We start from the raw sequence: 19,491 nt of genomic DNA, 5'->3' as shown, positions 1-19,491 counted from the left end.
ACTTGAGTACAGTATGTGGTTTAGTTAAACTAGCATTATTAATAAAAAAGGACTTTCAAAAAGTGTTAACTTCTTTATTTTTTTCCCCCCTTCAGGGACCCACAAGCGCTGAATTATTTTCTACATGGACCTAGTAGTAAATCTGTAAGTAGCATTGCTATGTTTTAGACATAGATAAGCTTCACTGAGTATATTAGTTCTAAACCTGATTTTTGTCTTTTTACCAGAGCAATGAAGACTTGACTAATGCAGAATATTCTGTGGCCAACTCAAATTCAATTTTCGCCAACTCCAATGTAAGTGGTCAGGAGATAAATTATATTAGTGTTGAGATTGCATGCTGCTTTATGGCTTTACTTGGCTTTTATAAAACTGAATGAAGTAGATGTGGGTTTCAGCTTTTTTAGACTCTGAATACTAACACAGAACCTATCTTGTGCTGTTACTGTTTTAAGTATTTCAGTGGGGAACTAATTGAAAAACACAGCACTGTTGGGAGGTGTTTTGTAAATATATAAAGCAACTTGCTGAGCAGTGAAAGTGCTCTCTGGTGTAAAAGCTCTCACCAGTAAACTACACTCACGGCTTTAGTGATTGTAGGAGTAGTAGTGCTCAAAGATAGACCTTGAAAGTTAATTATTCATATGCTTCCTCTGTATGTTAGGATGTCTCTTTGTTAAAATTAATGAGTGGATTTTTTTTTTTAATTTTTTTTTTCCTTTAGACTCAGGAGGTAATTTGGTGTAACTTCAGTGTTAGGGAAGTCATTTTAGATTCATTACATGTGGCAAAAAGTCTTCAGTATTCCTTCTTGCCAGGAGTGTATTGCAGCCCTCGACCATGTTTCGCACAAGGAGGTTGTGGAATCCCAGTCCTTGGTGATAAATTCAAGGCTGATCTCCTCTAGTGTGGATGATAGCCATGCATTGAGTAGAACATTGGACTGGATGACTTCAGAGATCCCTTCAGACCCATATTTCTTAGGTTTCATTGCTGTGTTTTTTAAAACAACTGACTTGTTAATCCCACAATTAATTTATTTGAATACATAGACTAAGATTTTCTTGGTAATTCTTCTTTCTGATTTACTGTTACCTTGACTCTTGTCTGTCTCATGTTCATAACATACACATGGATGTACTTGTAGGTGTGTAGGGATCTTCAGTAATTGGCATGAAGAAATTCTGGAAACTATTAATCTATGTGTGAAGAACTAGTGACTTTCCTGTAGGCACAGTAGTGTAATGAAACACAGTAGTGTTTCTCCTGTCCTTCCCCTTTTAGGATTGTTATTAAATATTGTAGAAGAAACAGACAAGCTGGTTGAGACAGTGGTGAGGTAGTAGAGTAGCAAGAGTAACAGGATATGCCCAATTTTCAGCTGATGTGGAACAGTGATTTCAACTTGGTACCAGGCTGGCCATTAGCAGAAAGCAGCTTCCTGTGTGCAGCACGGGCAGAGGTGGGGTTTGAGGACTTATCCTAAGAAAAACTAGGTTGGGGGGAAAAAGGGTGGCATGTGGCATTTGTCATAGGCTAGACTTCCTAGTTGTTCTTTGTAGACATCCTTCTGATGAGTATGACAAGGTAGGCAGGAGTCAGGTGTTTCGAGTGTGTTTTCAGAAAGTGAGTTTCTTTGAGTTATTTTGAGGGGCAGTGGGAGGTTCTGGACAAAGTGGATTTGTTGCTTTGGGAGTAGCAGTTGGAAGAAATAAAAGTTTTTGGTGAAAGCTAAGAGCTTTCTGGTGATTGTGGGTAGGTAACCTGGAAGGCAGGTGATCAGAGGAGCAGGGATTCCTAGTGTATGTTCCTAGGATAACATACTACTGTTAAATTCTCAGCATGCTCTGTCCTCATCCTTTTATATCTTCATAAGAAACACCAATGCCATCTTCTCTTCCCTTCTCCCTCCTGTGCTGTCATAAGTGAAGAATGACTCGATTACAAGTATGGATTCTTACAGTTCATTGGGAAGGAACAAGTGTTACCATAAACAGATGGTTTCACAGTCCCTGCTTATAAAATGGGATACCTGAAAAGTTACATGCTTCTGAGGCTTTTGTCATTAAAGTTTTTGTAGATACTGAAAGTTCTGTCTTTGTTTATATTCAGAATTGCATGAACTAGGATTGACTGTCTTGGCTGCCTGTCTGATGCCTTTCAGTGGCAGAGTTTACAAATTCAGTGTCGAGGGTTCAGTACCTCAGCTGGTAAGCATGCTCAGCCAACACCTAACCCCAAGCAAGATGAAGTTCCAGCTGACTAAAGGAAAAGAAAGCACTGTCCATTCTTCCCCACTCCCTTACAGTGCCTCCCATGCCCCATCCCAACCTTGCCTGAGTTGATTGAGTCTGTACCACCTCTACTGATTCCAGGTTGGTTTCCTGTGTCAGTTGTCATGAGACACTTCCCTAGCCATTGCCCTGTTACCTGGCTTGTACTGGGTGGCTACTCCCATTCTCCTGTTACAGTATAATAGCACAGCATAAGGGAGCAGAATATTCCTGGAGCCAGTGAGAATAAGACTCTTCATATTGGTCAGCAGATTCATGATGCTGCAGAGGCTTTGATTTCTCCTTGAAATTAGCATGGTATTCTGCATGGCTCTTCTGAATCTAGACAGTAGTGATTCAGAAGTTAACTTGTAAGGTTCCAGTTTTTGCATATAAAATTGTTTTCTAATATTAAATAGTCACGGGAGCAGGGAGTGAAACTTGGGATTCTCTATTCCAGTGGGAGAGTTTTAAGCTGTTAATCTTGATTGCATGAAATATTATTTATTAGCATTATTTTTGGTAGTAGTAATAGTTGTGTTGTTTGTACTAACTGGAATAGCATTAGTGCAACTGTTTAAATTCAACATTTGTAGAAGGTTTTGGTTTGGTCATTTCCTTGGACACAACTTGCAGATGCAGTAGAATCTTCAGAACCTGACAGTCAAGAGTCCTAATTATGGCCCACTTAGTGATTCCTTTTTAGTCTGCCCAGTGATAGCTAAGTACAGTTGAGGACCTGATTTGTAGCTTTAAGTGTTCCTGAGGTTCAGACAGTCAGACGTTTCAGCAGTGGTTTTAATTCCTCTGTTAACATAAATGTTAGTTTAATAGGTGTAACTTGAAAATATTTTATCTACTCTGAAGAAAAATCTTGGTATTTTAAAACATGACTGAAAATTCACAAAATACACAGGTTTTTCAGAAACAGATTGGGGTAAAATTCTGAATAAGTATGCTTGGGGAACTGAAGTTAGGGTGGGGACATCAGTGCATGTGATAATTACGGCTTGCACCATCTTGACACTGTTTACATGAGGTGAAAACAAGCGTCTATGACCTTCAAGGAGTGAAGGCTCAGAGTATGAATGTGACTGATGATTGCACACCCACAGTTTCCATTTATCCTGACCTAAAAAGAAACTGGTTGTTGCTTCTGAATAGCTGAGATGTGATCATGTAATTTTAAAAGGTGGACTTTGCCTAACTTAAAACTATCGTGAGTATTACTGTGCATTGAAATTTCTCATTCTGTCTGCAGAAACCTGATGCTTGTGTTGTCTAGAGTTTCTGGACAGAACTTTGTTTTAGGAAAATCTTGACAATAGGCCAGAGTAAATAGGTTTTGATTTTCCTTATCACAGTGTTAATGGATGTGGATTTGAAGGATTTTTTCATTAAAGGTGCCACTTAATATTCGTGGTAATTCCAATGTTTATAGTTCTCAGTAATCTTTATGAACGTAAAGCAGTGTGTAGCACACTTTTTCCTTACTCCTTTGTTTCTAAATTTTTTTAAACAAGGAATTAGCATAATGCCTTAACTTTATAAAATAGTCACTAGTGAATCTATATCTAATGAATGTATCACTGATTATAGAAATGCTGGTAGGATTTTGGAGGCAGATCTTGTTTGATAGAAGTCAGTGAAAGGAAACCTTGCTTCTGCCTTGTCTCTGCTTCTACTGAAGCCTTGCCCCAAATTGAATTAGAGTGGAGGTGTTTTCCCTCCTCATTTCTTTCATCCTTTTGTCAGTGGAACGCTCAGCTTGAGGAAGGGAAAATGGTACTTCGAGAGCATTTCACGTCCTCTTGAAACAGTGCAGCTACAGAGCTAAGTGCTGTGTGTTGAGAGATTTGAGAAGGGAAAGGAGAGAAGCGTCTCCAGTGGTCTGAGGGTGTGAGCAGGATATCCATGACCTGTTTGTGCTTGGCTCACTGTATGGGGTCAATATCACCCTGCAAATGCCGTGGGAAGAGTATAATTCAGTGTACAAAGTTTGCTTGCATGATAAAATAACTAATGAGGAAACAGAGCAGATACTGGAATTCTGAAAGTGATCTATTTCTTGTGTTGCATTTCAGAGCACTGATCCTAAGTCGTCTGTAAAGGGTGTAAGTGGTCAGCTTGGAGAGGGGCCCAGTGATGGACTGCAGCTGTCCAGTAGCCTTCAGTTCCTCGAAGATGAACTCGTGTCTTCTCCTTTACCTGATCTTACTGAGGATCAGCCTTTTGATATTCTTCAGAAGTCCTTGCAGGAGGCCAATATTACTGAACAGACTTTGGCGGAAGAGGCATATTTGGATGCCAGTGTAGGTTCTAGCCAACAGTTTGCACAAGCTCAGCTTCATCCTTCTTCATCAGCATCATTTACTCAGGCTTCTAATGTTTCTAATTACTCAGGTCAGACGTTGCAACCTATAGGAGTTACTCAAGTGGTACAGCAACCTGTTGGAGCATCTTTTGCAAGCAATACAGTCGGTGTGCAACATGGCTTTATGCAACACGTCGGAATTAGTGTTCCCGGCCAGCATTTGTCTAATAGCAGCCAGATTAGTGGTTCTGGGCAGATACAGCTGATTGGTTCATTTAGTAATCAACCTTCCATGATGACCATCAACAACCTCGATGGATCTCAGATAATACTGAAAGGCAATGGCCAGCAAACACCTGCAAACATGAGCAGTGGCCTCTTGGTTCATAGACAAACTCCAAATGGGAACTCGCTGTTCAGTAACTCAAATTCAAGTCCAGTAGCACAACCCGTAACTGTTCCATTTAACAGCACAAATTTTCAGACTTCGTTGCCTGTCCATAATATCATCATTCAAAGGGGTTTGGCACCAAACTCTAACAAAGTTCCTATTAATATCCAACCAAAGCCTATTCAGATGGGTCAGCAGACTGCTTACAATGTGAATAACTTGGGAATACAGCAACATCATGTACAGCAAGGGATTCCATTTGCTTCTGCAAACTCACCTCAGAGTTCAGTAGTTGGTCCTCATATGTCTGTTAATATCGTTAATCAACAACAAAACACAAGAAAGTCAGTTACACCTCAGACAGTTAGCAATGCTGGAGGTAGTATTGTTATCCATTCTCCTATGGGACAGCCTCATGCACCTCAAAACCAGTTTCTCATACCTACGAGTTTGTCTGTTAATTCTAATTCAGTTCATCATGTCCAGGCCATAAATGGACAACTTCTCCAGACTCAGCCTTCCCAGCTGGTTCCTGGCCAAGTGTCTGCTGAGCATGTAATGCTCAACAGGAACTCTACAAACATGCTAAGAGCCAACCAGTCGTATTCAGGACAGATGCTGAATAATCAGAACACAGCTGTTCAGCTTGTTTCAGGCCAGACATTCACAGCTCCTGGCAACCAAGTTATAGTAAATCACGGAACTTCCCAAATTGTTGGTGGACAGGTGCCACTGCAGCAGGCGTCACCAACGGTGTTGCATCTGTCACCCAGCCAAGCTAATGTTTCTCAAGGCAGATCGAGTTTTACCACCATGTCACCTGGGCAGTCCACGGTGTCAAATATGTCAGCTCCGAATCGATTTGCCGCTGCGAGTTCTTCTGGTTCAGTGCACCCCAGCCTGGGAGCCCCAGTGCAGTCTGTGGCGTCGGGGGGGAGCTTTACAGGAGACCAGCTGGCCCAGAGCAGAGCTCAAGTTGCCGTCAGTGCGTCGCATCGTCTTCCAGCATCCTCCTCCAAGTCTGTCAGCACCTTTAGTCACACGTCTGTGGGAGTGACACAACAACAGTTTGCCTTTGGTCAGGTAGGAAAGCTGCTTGAGAATGTAGCTGAAGAAAGGCTTCTAAGCTGTGCTAAAATTTGGTTAATACACGGAATGTTCATTTTGCTGTTTGTATTGTTACAAATACTGTGGAGCTGCTGAAAATTACTGTAACTCAGAGTCATTCTAGATATTATTAATTTATATTTGTATTTTCTAAATCTGTCACTGAATGAACAACTTTGATAAACTCCAAAGATTTTGTTGGTGATTTATAGCGTTATTTTCAGAAGCGCTTGGCATTGATCTATTTCTGCTCCTGTTTAAAGGAATGGGCACTGTAAGTTTAAACAATCATGAGCTCTCCTGTAAACCTTTGCATAGGGTAGATGTAAAGGCTCAGGTTCATTCTTGGCACTTAAAAGTCTTTTGACCTCACTAAAGCCTATGCATTTTCAAGGTTTGACTTACTGAAATTAGAGATGAAAAGGTTTCTTGGGCTTCCTTTTGTTATTTATCATGTTGGTGCTTTTGTTATGTATGTCTGGAGCAGTTAGAAGCTTTCAAATTTGATGCAAAGACAAGAAATTTTTCTTAGAATCCTTAAAAGCAAATACCTTTTAAAGCAGTTTGTAAAACTCTAACATTAAAAAACCCACAAGCCTCTAAAATGTCAAGCTAGTAGTTTAAAAAAAATCTGAATTCACTTTAAGGTTTGATGTGGTCTGTTTTGTCCAGTAGGTACACTTGCAGTGTATATTCAACACAGATTTTTCGGTTTTCATAAGTTACAAATAGTCAAAAGTTTAAAAGAAAAAAAATCATAAAGTTCCAGACTGAACTGCCAATTCTAACTCAGTGACTTTTCACACAATTAGCAACAAACAATTTCTGTCCATTTTTAAACTTTTTTTTTTTTTGTCATTTTAAGATACTGGTCACTCTCTCAGAATGTATTTGCACTAATTAGATCTTTTGCTTTTTTCTTTCACTTCTTTTATTTAGATATTTTTCTTTTTCCACAGGGATTTTTTTTAACCAAGCCCAAATCTGCAGAAATGATGTCTTAGAAATTAATGTATATTTAAAAAATTAGTATGAACATATTGTAGAAACATATTTGTAGTCTTTGCCAAGATTTCTGGTGCAGGTTGAACATTTTGTTTGCAGATGAGTAATTTGAGGTCTGTCTGACTTTCTCTTAATGTATCTTTCTCAAATCTTCCTATTTGTAGGTAATGTGCTGGGTCAGTGAGTTTCAGCAGCTATAAAACAGAGTATTTCTTATTGCTGTAAAAGATAATTTTGTTCTTGTGCTGGAATTTGGGATCTGTAAATGGAAACTTACAGAGAACAAATGCTACTATTTGGCAGAATCTTTTTAGTTTGTTTGTACTGGTATTTTAAACATTGTACTTTATAGTAAACCATGTATCATTTAGTTGCTAAGCAGTGGAGGGTTTGTTCCGCTGTGGGTATTTTTTTGTTGGGAAAGCAACTTCATCATCTTGCAGTTGTGGAACTCTGAGAAGCTGAGTTTTCTGAGAGCCACTTGCAGTAGGAAATCAGGGGTCTTGTAGAATGCAACTGGTACATATTTGTGCTGTTGGTGTATTTTCTTTTCCTCTCTGATTTATTTTACAAAATTCTTGAACTTGGAGGGATTGAAATGTGTGAAATTTCAGCACTGATGGGTTTGAAGTTAAAAAAGAATACATGGAGATGAATTTTAGATACCCTTTCCTTGTTTTTCTTAAAGCTCTCAGTAAATATTTCACTGTGATTTTTTTTAAAAATCTGGTTTTTATTTTATGTATGTGGCGCAGAAAAAGGCTGTGAACCAGACATCACCAGTTTCTGCATCGAAGACACAGGACAATTTGAGACAGCCTCAGCTAACAAGTCTTCTGGGCAACACACTATCAGGTCAACTAAGGTCTTTTTAACATAATTTTCTTCATTTTCTCCAGCAACAGAGATTCGTTCTTCTTCAATGTGTCAGACTTTTATTGATGCCTCATGCTCACGGGGTTCTAAAGGTTGTTGGAATTTAATTATTAGGAGAATTCAGGCTATATTTTTTCAGTTTTGAATGCGTGCTTTGATTTTTCCCAACCATGGCACTTCATTTTCTAGAGTGAAAAGTTTAATCTTTGCAATTAGCAGTTACTGCTCCTCTCTATAAAGTCCAAAATTATACCTTCTTTGATTTTTAGGGATTTTTTTTCAGCTTAGGAAAATAGAAATAAGTAATTTTCACAATACAAGACATCTGCTAAAATTCCATGAAACTTCTAGAGTGTTGAATGTGGTGGCTGCCTCAGTTACAGAGGGAAGAGAAATGGGTATTACAAGGTTATGTGCAGGGTGTCATCACTCACTTTGTTCTTGAATGTGTCACTTTCAGTTGCAATAGTTCATGCATTGTTCATGTCAAAATTGCAGCTTTTCAAGCAGCACTGTGCTACTGAAAGAACAAAACCATTACATTCAAGGCAAGCAGAAAAATGCAGTAACCTTCCTTTCTCTTTGTACATAAGTAAGCTTTTGAATAAGGTCCTATACTCTACCTTGCCTTTTTTTTTTCCTTGTGTATTGTTATGTATAAGCTCTCCAGGCAATTCTATACAATCTGCCTACTGTGCTGGGTGTCTTTGGGGGAACAACCTAATAAATTCTTACTTGTTTTGGTTGTAACGTAGCATGACTGATTAAGATGCTGTTTGGCTCATGAAGCAAAGCAATTAGAAGAAGTCTACCAATCTAAAAAAAATCTAGGGGGGAAAAATATGCTTGCTGTCTAAGTACTTCCAGGAGTTCCAGAAAAATTTGGATAATACACTTGAGGGAGGGTTAGTACTGAAAAGCTTGATTAAATTTCCTGTATGATTTTAGGTAAATTGTTGGGACACCAAGCTTACAATAGTTGAATTTTTTCTTATTTTGCAGCACCATGGTGAGATGTGATTTATATCTGAGGTTTTTTGTGGTTTTCAGGAGAAAATACCAGTTTGTTTAGTTTTTATGAGCTGGTTTTTCCACAGGATAGTTGCACGAATGCTTTTAAGCATAAGATGTATCTTTCCTAAAAACCCAAGTAAAATGATGAGGATAGGTACACAAAATTATTCTCCTCTTGCTTAGGATGACAAGACTCTTTTTAACTTTCTTTTATAGGACAAGACTCTGGAGGAAAAATCATACAACAGTCTCTAGGAACAGCACAGCCCCAGGAAAAAGTGATAGGATCATCATCAGTTCAGCAGAATATACAGGTAGAGAATACTTCTGTTAGAAGAGAATACTTATTTTTATGTTTCCCTGGCTGTCCTGGTTTTGGTTGGGATAGTGTTAATTTTCTTCCCAGTGGGTGGGCCAATGTTGTGTTTTGGGTTTGGGATGTGAATAAGTTGATAATGCACCAGTGTTTTGGTTACTGAGCAGTGCTTACTCTGCAAGTCACCCAGTACCCCTGCTGTGCTAGTGAGGCCCTGCAGAGCCAGGACAGCTGGCACAAAGTGGCCAGAGGAGCATCCCATACTGTGGAATATCATGTTCTGTATATAAGTGCAGGAATTGCCTCTGAGCTGCTGATCACTGCTGGGGAATGGGGTGGACATTAGTCAGAGGGTGCTGAGCAGCTTCATTGTGCATCACTTGTTTCTCCTGGGTTTAATTCCCTCTTTTTCATTGCAACTTAATTATAACTATCATTGCTATACTATTTTATTTTGTTTCGTCCTTTATTTTGTCCTTTTCAACCCACAAGGTTTACATTTTTCCTGGTTATCCTCTCCCTGGGATGGGGGGAGGTGGTGAGCAAACAAGTAAGGAATCATTGTAGGTTTCTTGTAGAGTATCTGAACTCCCTCAAACTTGACAAATTCTACCTTGACATAATAAATGTTGATTATTTTGCAAATTGATACACTGAATCCTGCTTTGACATTCAATTCAGCATGTGAAGTCTGACTGTACTGTTCCCTGAAGATAATTTTGTATGACATAACAATTCTTCATTGAGTTGGCCAAAAGTTTGACCTACTCCTCTCATTTTTTCTTAAAAACTCAGCTGTTCTCTGACAGATTGGGAGAGGGTGGTTTGTGAGAAGTAGCAGAAAAGTTCCACCTGGTCTTTGTCTGTTTTATTCTTCACTGCGGTCTTCTTTTTTTACCATCAAAATTCTCCCACATAATGCAAGTATGTACAAAAACACTGTCCAGGATGAGTTTTTTTGGAGAGGATCTGACTTAAAATTTTTGTTTGTAAATGTATTTGTCAATGCAGTAGAACAGGAATATTTTTCCTTGTCTTACTGATGTACAAGTAGAGCAGAAGGTACAGTTGTGCTCAGTTAGGGAGGTTAGCCTGGTTGTGTAATAGGTGGTCAGGTATTCATTCTGCTCGGTGGTGACTACTTTTTGCCCTCTGAAGTTGCAGGCTTTTTGAGGCAAATACAATTCCAGTGTGCCTGCTGTGAGTCTTTACCCCCTCAGAGAGCCTCAGGTCTTAGGAGAGTGTTCCCAGGAAAAATACTGATTTTGTTAAATGTCTAAGCAAAGGAGAAAATGAGTTAGATCTCTATCTGATGGGCATATCTGTAGCATTGACACTGAAATAGAAGTCCTAGAATGACTTTTACCACGCCTCAGCCACTGTGGCTTTTGAGAATTTAAGTGCACAGTGTTAGCCTACTTTCCTCACAGATACTTTAATCCATCAATATCAGGCAAGATAACATCTTCTGAGAAATGCAGAGGCAGTTTGTATGAGCAGGTTAATTTGTAAAAGTTTTTAGTTGTACCTTTCGTTCTTTGCACTTGTTATATTTGATCATCTTTTTTTTAGTGAAATATGTACAATGCACAACAGTGGAATTTGTCTACAAACAGCATTTCAGACCTTTGGTTTAGGTCACTTCAGTATTTTGTGGATACAGTGCTCTGTGAAAATAAGAGATAGTTGAAAGTGTTTATACTTATGTGATGGTTTTAGTTGATATTGGTGGTGTACCTAATTGACAGAAACAAATTCTGAAACTTAGGCTTTGCAAATGAGGGAATATATTGTAATTTGTCTTTTACTTTGAACTTAGGTGGATGGTCATTTAGTTGGACAGAAAAGGCCTGCTGCTAAGCAGTTAACTAAAGGAGCTTTGTAAGTCATTATTTCATTTTAATTTTGTTGCAGAAACCTTGATTTTTAGCTTTGTCAATGCAAACCCTCTACAGTATATTAAATATATATATATATCTTTTTTTTTTTTGTAGTATTCTGCAGCAATTACAGAAGGATCAGGTACATGCTGTGACACCAGATAAAAGTCGGTTCAGATCATTAAATGATGCAGTTCAGAGACTCCTTTCATACCATGTGTGCCAGGGATCACTGCCAACAGAGGAAGATTTAAGAAAAGGTAATTTTCTTTTTAAAATTTGGCAGTGAGTTTGCAATCAGTGTATAGAGACAATTCTTAATGTAAATTAGAGCAATAGGGAAGGGAACATTTTAAAATCTGTGCAGGTTATTGAGGAACAGTGTTTGAAAGTGTACTTTGTCTTTCTAGTGGACAGTGAATTTGAATCTGTAGCTACACAGCTTCTGAAGAGGACGCAGGCTATGCTGAACAAGTACAGATGTTTGCTTATAGAAGATGCAATGGTAAGGTGTAGAATCCAGGTACACTTTGTTTATGGGATGGGATTCAGCTTGTTAAAAAAATGCCTACAGACCAGGCACATGAACTTCTGTTCTCTGCTTCTGCTTTGCTCTTATACTGAGCAAGCTGTGATAGGCAGGAGGGTGATATCTGTGTACTTCTGTGGCTGATGGAAGCTGAAATAGTGTTGATGTTGTCCATTCAGAGGCCTCCAGGCATATTATTGTTAGAGCCAAATCATATTACAGTTTAGGAAATCAATGTCCTTAAAAGCTAGCTGGAACTTTGTCAGAAGTGCTTCTGGTTTAAGTGCTTTCACAATCCCAGGTATGAGGTAAAATAAAACTGACAAAGTTACTTTAAGAATGTATTTTCCAAGGATCAGAAGATGTAATTGTGACTTCAGGCATGCTGGTTTTCAAGCATGGAAAAATTTTGAATTTGAGTATAATAGACATGTAGATATTTAGAGACATAATATAACTGTTAGAATTAATACAATTTTAAAACTAGCAGTTGCATTGTAAAAGATCCTAGCTGTTAAATATTTGTAAGTATTTGAAGTGCAAAGAGAGGGTGGAGGTAAAGATTTTTTTCTTTTAGCATCTGGTATGTTGTATGACAAATCCCATTTAGTAATTTTGAAAGGTTTATTTCACATAGTGTTCAGGTTTGAAACTAGTTGCCTGTTTATGGCCTAGTGCAGTGAACGTTTTCTGTGATGTATGGACCCAATAGGCACGAAGGCATTGTCAGCAAGATGCAGCTCTCCACCAGCTGGTTACAAAGATGAGAGAGAAGTGCAGGGAGGATGATGGGGTGGTCTCTGTTCAAGATTTTTGCTGGTTGATCCCCTAAAAGAGAAGGATGTTGTATGAGGTGGTATACAGTAGTAAGCATATTCAGTCCTGAAAATGTACAATTCATACAACTGGAACAGCAATTCCCTGTTTTGAAGTCTTTCCCAAATGAAATTTGCAGTACAATGTGAGTAATATTTCATGATTGAGTTTCAGTAGTGGTTGGGTCAGAGTCAAGACTGTTGAATTGTGAATGTTCTTCACAAGTACGTAATAAAAGAAGTTTCTTTCTCTCTGAAAGTTAACTAAGCTGTCAATGTTTTGATTTGGTACCAACATACGAGTCACTACAGAGATGGGTGTTTTTTTTCCTTTTCCTCCAGCGGATAAATCCCTCTGCAGAAATGGTTATGATTGATAGGATGTTTAACCAGGAGGAAAGAGCATCTCTGACCCGGGACAAGCGTCTTGCACTTGTGGATCCTGGTAAGTAATGCTTGACTTCTAAATGAAGTGTGGAGTGTTTAAAAATAGTTGTGGCCACAGTGAGGCACTGATTGCTGTGGATTCCAGTTATTGAAATACTGAATAAGCATTTGCAAGATAACTTTTTGTAACTCCAGAATGCAACAATCCAGAGACATTGTAGAGCTGAAGAGTTATTTCTGGGGAAAAAAATTTTTTACCTGTTAGGCAGAGAAATGTTTGAGTTTCTTTTGACAACAGCCATGACTCCTGCAGTGCCTCCATTCTAGCAGGGAAGAATCTCTGAGTTTGCTTGCAGCTAGAAGGAACAGCCCTGTTTGAAGCATGAATACTTTTGTTAATCTTAATGAAGTGTTGCTCTTGGAGTGTCATGGCTGTTTAAATGGCAGCATTTTTAACCGGGATGTTGTTAAACATAGCACCTGGAAAGACATTGTTTGTGTAAGATTACAGCTTTGTTTAAAGGTTCTGCATGATCTGCATGTTTTAAAAGATATTCCCAGGTTGTGTTGTAGAAAGTATTAATCTTCAGAGACCATATTTGCATATTTAGAAGGCTGGGAACTGCCCTTAATCTGGTTTTACAGTGCACATACGTGAGCAGTGTGCTGATTAATTTAGTGCTAATCTCCTGCACTGTACGCAGCAGAACACTTAAGCATATGAACATCTCTTCAAGACCCAGATCAGTAAACAGTGGTTGTTATTTGAATTTCAGTACTCAGAAACTGTATTGGAGTGTCAGTTATTTGAATGTGTAGGTAATTTTAGTAAAATGTTGCTACTTAATTTTCAGATGGTTATCAGGCCGATTTTTGTTGCTCTGCCAAACAATTTGAGAAAACAGCTGAAGAAGCACAGTCCAGCAAAAGTGACCACCAGTCTAGCAAAACATTACCTTCCCGAAGTCAGACTACCAAAACCCAAGCCAGAGACCGACCAAAATCCAGCTCAGCAGAGTCCACAAATCACAGTAAACTTCCTCTAGTGCCTAACAACGTTCTGACACCACAAGAAGGAAAAGCTTCTGCTAAGAAATCCGAGAGCCTCACTAAAGCTTTAAAGTTTGATAAAGCTAATTGTTCTTCTGAGAGCCAATATATGGCCCTTTCTGAAGAAAGGATGAGTGGGAAAGATCTTGCCAAGTCCACTGAGAATTCTTCGAGTTCTGAAGACTTGTCAAAAGTTGTGTCAAGAGGCAGTCACGGAACACAGAATAAAATATCAAGGAACACAGTTCAGTCTTTCTCAAAGGTAACGTGTAACAATTCACTTCAAGACAAAACTCTGAGGAGCTCTCCAAAGAATGAGGTTTTGCATCCTGATAACAGGAAAGGCTCTGGTGAACCCCAGCAAGACTTAATGCTCAGTAAGAGTTTAGAAACTACATTTAAAAACATCTTGGAACTTAAAAAAGCTGGGAGGCAGCCACAAAACGAGGCGGCGAGTAGTGGCTCCGTTGAATTAGAGTTCCCTAATTTTTCACCTATCACTTCACAAGAGAACTGCCTGGAAAAATTTATTCCAGACCACAGTGAAAGTGTTGTAGAAACTGACTCTATTTTAGAAGCAGCTGTAAATAGTATCTTAGAGTGTTAATAGTTACAGTACCATGGACAAGTTATGTTTCTCTTAGCAGAAGCAAATGTGAATGACACCACAAGTACAGCCTGACATGCATTTAAGGTTAACCTTTCTAAACTAGATTCTGTTCTGTGTTTGAGAGCAATACTCATTGTGGTTACAGTGAGATATCCAAGTAAAGTTAATCCTTGTTAGAATGCAGTCTGTTAGGGCCTTACTGTTTCAAGTATTATTATCATAGTGCTTTTGATAATTGAGCAGTACTGCAACGTAACAGGGTTGCAGGTTGTTAGGCCCTATATAATATGGTAATATACTGACAATCACAGTCATTTGAAAGGATATATTTATTAAGAAAATGTTTTTAAAGAGTGATGGAAGCAACAATTCTCCCCTACCCTTCTCTTCCACAAATCATCAAATTTTTAGTTTTTCTGGAAAACCCACTGTACCTCTATTCAGAAGTGATTATTTGCTTTGTTAATGAATCTGTATTCTAGGATTCTGAAGTTGGAAGGAAATCATCAGTGTGTTTACAAGGCTTCATAATTTAAACTTTAAGTGCTTTTCTATTGCTTTCTGAGCAGAAACTAGTACTTGATATATTTGTAGTGGGTAACTTTAGTCTGTGGGATGATATTATATGATCTTAGTCACAGTGGCATGATATGAAGTAATAAATGCTTGACTAAGGAAGGTAGAATGGAAGCCAGTAAATAGCAAAGTGTACAGGATGAGGCCATGATAGAGCCATGAATTTATATATATAATACATATATATGTTATCTCTTGAGGAAAAGATTTTGCATTTTATAATTGGATGTAGTCAGCCTTGAGTCTTTCTGAAGTGGTATGTTTTTGGTTCTGTTTTTGTTTTTTTAATTTGTTGTTTGGGTTTTTTTTTTTTAGACCAAGTGTCAAAAGCACTTTTATTTGAAAACTGTATTTGTAGCTTATATTTTAAGAGGATGTTAGCCTTACTCTGATTAAATTTAAAGGCCAGTGTTTATTTTTGATTTTTTGCTTTTTGCTGTCAGAGAATGTTAAATCATCCACCGTAGCAGTCGTAATTATCAAGATATGTACAGACCAAAGTTGATCAGCAATCCCGTTGTTTAAACATATCAAAAAATTGTAATTATTAATTCATATTGTAAAGCCAGGTGAAACCATTGCGTGGTTTGCATTTGGCTTGCTGTCATGTTGTTAAGATAGAATCTTATTTTATTTATTTATTTTAATCTATGACTTTTTTTTTTTTTCTTTTTTTTTGCTGCCCATGCTGCTTTGTTCTAGTTTACTTTGGTCATGAGTGCTTTTGCGCACATGAGCGCGCTGACGATGGTCGCGTGTGTGTAGTACATATGTCTGCTCAGGAGGATACAGCTTTTGTGGTTTCTAAGGTATGCTCATGTTCTCCCCCAGAACTTCTCCACCATTTCTCAGAAACATTACCAGCCATTTCCCAGACTTGCTGATTATGATTTTTCATCGTGTAAGAGGCTCATTGTGACAAGCTGTGGTTGTCAGTCAGATTGCCGGGAGGGGAACCAAAAGGTTTTGCTGCTGTGTAATTCAGTCCATCTGAATGGCACAGTAGGAAGCAGAATTAGATCCTTGGGATAGTAGAACATTACCATGCAACTCAGTATTGAGCTACAGTCCACTGTCTGACCACTAAAGGAAACCAAATCTAGAAAGCAATGAGAGAAAGATGAACTTCCTTAATACTCATTTCCCCTGCAACGTGAGTGGAAGTACTGGTTTTGTATGTTACTAATTGCCATTTAAAAAAAATTGTGCCAATTTTAAAGTATATGTTTGTAAAACCCCAACATTCCCAAGTGTTGTATGAAATATTAATAAGTATTGCCAGTTTTAAATTTTTAGTTGGGTGTCCACAGAATAGGCTCTCAGGCAGTTAGTTGTTTTCTTATTGGCAAAACTGACAAGATAGTCTTCACCTATTGCCTTTTAAGATTTAATAATATTCTCATGCTGTGTATTCTGATGCATATTTTATTTTATCATTTTGGTAATTTAACCGTTCTGAACTGTTTAGAAAGGAGAGCAGTAAGTTACACAGCTGTTATCTTAACTAGTTAAATTTTTCTTTTATTGAGGAAAAAAAAGTGAAGTTGCACATTCATCAGTCCCCTTGCTTATTGTACCACCTTGAAATGGTTGTGGGGTTTCCAGGCTCTACAGCAAATACATAACTGAAATACCAGGTTACGTGTCATCTATTGAGTCTCATTGGGAAAGGGGGAAAATGACATATAAAAGATGACAAATTGCAAAAAGTAATCGTGGTTGATTTGGTCAGACACATTTCTCTGAAATGCTGATGAGAGGAACCCCTTGAACAATCCTAGTAAGATTGATCTTAGATTGTTAATGTTCTGTTGTTCATTCCTTTGAATTCAATTCTAAAGGAATTCTGGTACGTGGTGAAGCAGTAAATGAAAGAATTGTATTTTTGTGGTGCTTAAAAAAAGTTTATTAATCATATGGGCTCAAGTCCAGCAAAGTATTGTGAATGTGCATGACTTTAAACATGTTTTCATTATTTTGCTGGATCAGCGTTGTGATTTCAATGTTATTTAATACTGCCTAATATTAAAACAAATTTTAAACTGGCAATTAAGAAAACTATGTTCATTTTGAAGATTTTTGGTATAATTTATCTGTTAGAGTAGGGAGGCCTTACAGACTGACTTCACTTAAAGAGGATGTGTCACTTATTGTCAGCGTGGTATGGACTTTATTTGCTTAAATACCTTCATTTGTAAAGTATGTCTCACTTGAAATTGCTTTGTATACATTTTGTAAAAATATTTATAAAATGTTTTGTAAAAAAAAAAAGTATAACAAATTGCAGTTTATTTTGTTATGTTGGATAAATACTGTTAAAAGACACAAGTCAGTAAATATATTGTTAATCCATGGATAGGAAATGTTTAGTTGGAGATTACAAATTGAAACAACCATTGCAATACAGCCAAAGATTTGGGAAAAAATGTCTATCTGTGATTGTCTTGATTTAACAAGTTGAATATTTACATTTCCAAAAGGTGATTGGTCTCAGTTTTAACTAACATGACTACAAAATACTCCTCTGCTTTTCATGATGCAGCTCTGTTGTAATGTACCCAGTAGGTCAACTTTGCATATTCCTTATGCATCTTTCTGAACATACACTGTTAGGGTTTGGTTCACGTGACTTTATAACTACATTCAGTAATGTTAATCTCCAAATTACAAGAGAGCCAATGGCCCTGCCTTGTTGGTATTAGAAGTCTTGCCACAGTGAGGTTCTTGAGACATGCTCTCTTTCTCTGATTGCTTCCATAAGGTAGAGGAATCATCTTCCTTTTGCCTCAGGGAGATGGGAGATGAGAGAGCTTTTGTCAGTCAAGCAGCCACTGCATCCACGCTGCAGGTTTGCCTTGGGTCAGCTGCATTTGGGTAGAGATCTGTGTTTGGTGTTTTGTGAGAAGATGCTGCAATTGCAGGTGGTACAATGAATCTTCCTACTTTTATTAGAGGGGTGATGAACCTTTTCTTACTGTGATTGAATTTTTCAGAGAGTATGCTGAGCCTCTGATCTATTAAAGCTCCTATGCCTGGAACTTCCTCACTTTATTTTTGGAGGCTATGGAAGTGGAGCATTGGTGAAGGGCACTGCCTCTCATCTTGGAGTAGGGTCTGCAGTGTTGAAAGGTAGAAATCTTCATGGTTAGTATTTGTTATTTTGTCAATGAGACAAAATAAACATGCTTTTTTAATGCTTCCCACATGGATTCAGACAGTAACAAAATTAATAAAATCAGTTACATATTATTTTAATCTTTTTGGGTCAGGATGGCTAAGCATCTTGGGGTTGTTTTCTTTTTGTCATATCCCTGTAGAATCACCAGGCCAACCTTTTGCAATACTAAACATTTTATGTGAAGTCTACTGTGCAGGTATCTTTACCTGAGAATATGTTATGGGAACATGGACTATTTTTTTATTGATTTTCAGTAGCAATTTTATACTGGGGCTTGTTATGTTTATTCCAACTTATGGGGCAGAATTTCTGAAGATTTGGGCATGTGAGTTAATGCATAGCTGATTTCAGAAAGTCAAAACATGATTCATTTTGAGGATCTGACTGAAGAAGAAAAACTGGAATCAGATTGGCACGAGGAAAGGTAAGTGAACTTTAAAACTTAGAGGAATTCCTCTCCAGTAAGGTTTTTTTTATAAGCCTGTGCATTTCTCCTTTCAAATCATGTTTTCTTGGGATTTTCACAACAATGCGTTCATCAGGCAGCTTCAAGAAATGGAAGAAACTCTTTGTGACTGGGGTTCAGCTCTCACTTTGGTTAAAGAAAGTCACTGCAGAAGCCAGGTCTGCTGAAGATCTGCTCAGAGTAGCTCTGGTGTGTAGATGCCAATGCATGTACAGATTTCAGATGAGTAGTGGTGGATGTACTGAGCTATTTGTGATTTATGGGTTGGCATTTGTAAGTGCTGCTAATCTTGCAACTGGTCATTGTATTGGACATGGGGGGGAAAGTGTGCATAATAATGAGTCACAATAGGTGAACACCAAGTAATCTTGAGGGAGCTTCCTGTAATATGGAAGAAACCCCACAAAGGACACAGAATGTCCAGTATTTTTGGTGTAAGAACAAAAAACAGGTTTTTTTACAAGTTGCTCTGTTGTGTGCTGATGAGGATAAACCCCATGTTATTTTTTTCTAGAGTTTATATCTTGTGTGGAGAAAGTATTCTATAAATGGAGGAACTAGCTGCATCAGAATTTAAGGCTCTTGTGTATTTTATTTATTTTTATACACATGTGCACACACACACATATATATATATGTATGCAGAGTGGGGATTGATCTCTTCTCCCAGGCAGCTAGTGACAGAACAAAAGCACAGTCAAGCT

General features: G+C 38.0%; 1 protein-coding gene across 7 annotated transcripts in view; it reads left to right on the top strand.

The window, feature by feature from the left end:
* The window catches only part of BICRAL (BICRA like chromatin remodeling complex associated protein), a 46,705-nt gene extending 27,601 nt beyond the window's left edge, over positions 1 to 19,104 (top strand). For 4 of the 7 annotated variants that reach the window (XM_066316122.1, XM_066316124.1, XM_066316121.1 and 1 more), the window contains exons 3-12: positions 96 to 144; positions 228 to 296; positions 4,358 to 6,061; positions 7,846 to 7,945; positions 9,197 to 9,294; positions 11,116 to 11,177; positions 11,291 to 11,436; positions 11,587 to 11,681; positions 12,863 to 12,965; positions 13,762 to 17,627. In XM_066316122.1, coding sequence (XP_066172219.1) covers positions 96 to 144; positions 228 to 296; positions 4,358 to 6,061; positions 7,846 to 7,945; positions 9,197 to 9,294; positions 11,116 to 11,177; positions 11,291 to 11,436; positions 11,587 to 11,681; positions 12,863 to 12,965; positions 13,762 to 14,564 — 3,229 coding nt within the window. In that variant the 3' untranslated portion in view covers positions 14,565 to 17,627. Of the gene's footprint in view, positions 1 to 95; positions 145 to 227; positions 297 to 4,357; positions 6,062 to 7,845; positions 7,946 to 9,196; positions 9,295 to 11,115; positions 11,178 to 11,290; positions 11,437 to 11,586; positions 11,682 to 12,862; positions 12,966 to 13,761; positions 17,628 to 18,136; positions 18,288 to 18,625; positions 18,746 to 18,863 lie in introns of those variants that run through there. The other 3 variants (XR_010743287.1, XM_066316125.1, XM_066316126.1) reach the window with 3 other exon arrangements.
* The last annotated feature ends 387 nt before the right edge of the window (positions 19,105 to 19,491 follow it).

This window comes from Sylvia atricapilla, chromosome 3, assembly GCF_009819655.1.
Source record: "Sylvia atricapilla isolate bSylAtr1 chromosome 3, bSylAtr1.pri, whole genome shotgun sequence".
NCBI lineage: Eukaryota > Metazoa > Chordata > Aves > Passeriformes > Sylviidae > Sylvia > Sylvia atricapilla.
Note: the sequence above shows the minus strand (reverse complement) of the source record. Positions and strands in the feature narration are given on the sequence as shown.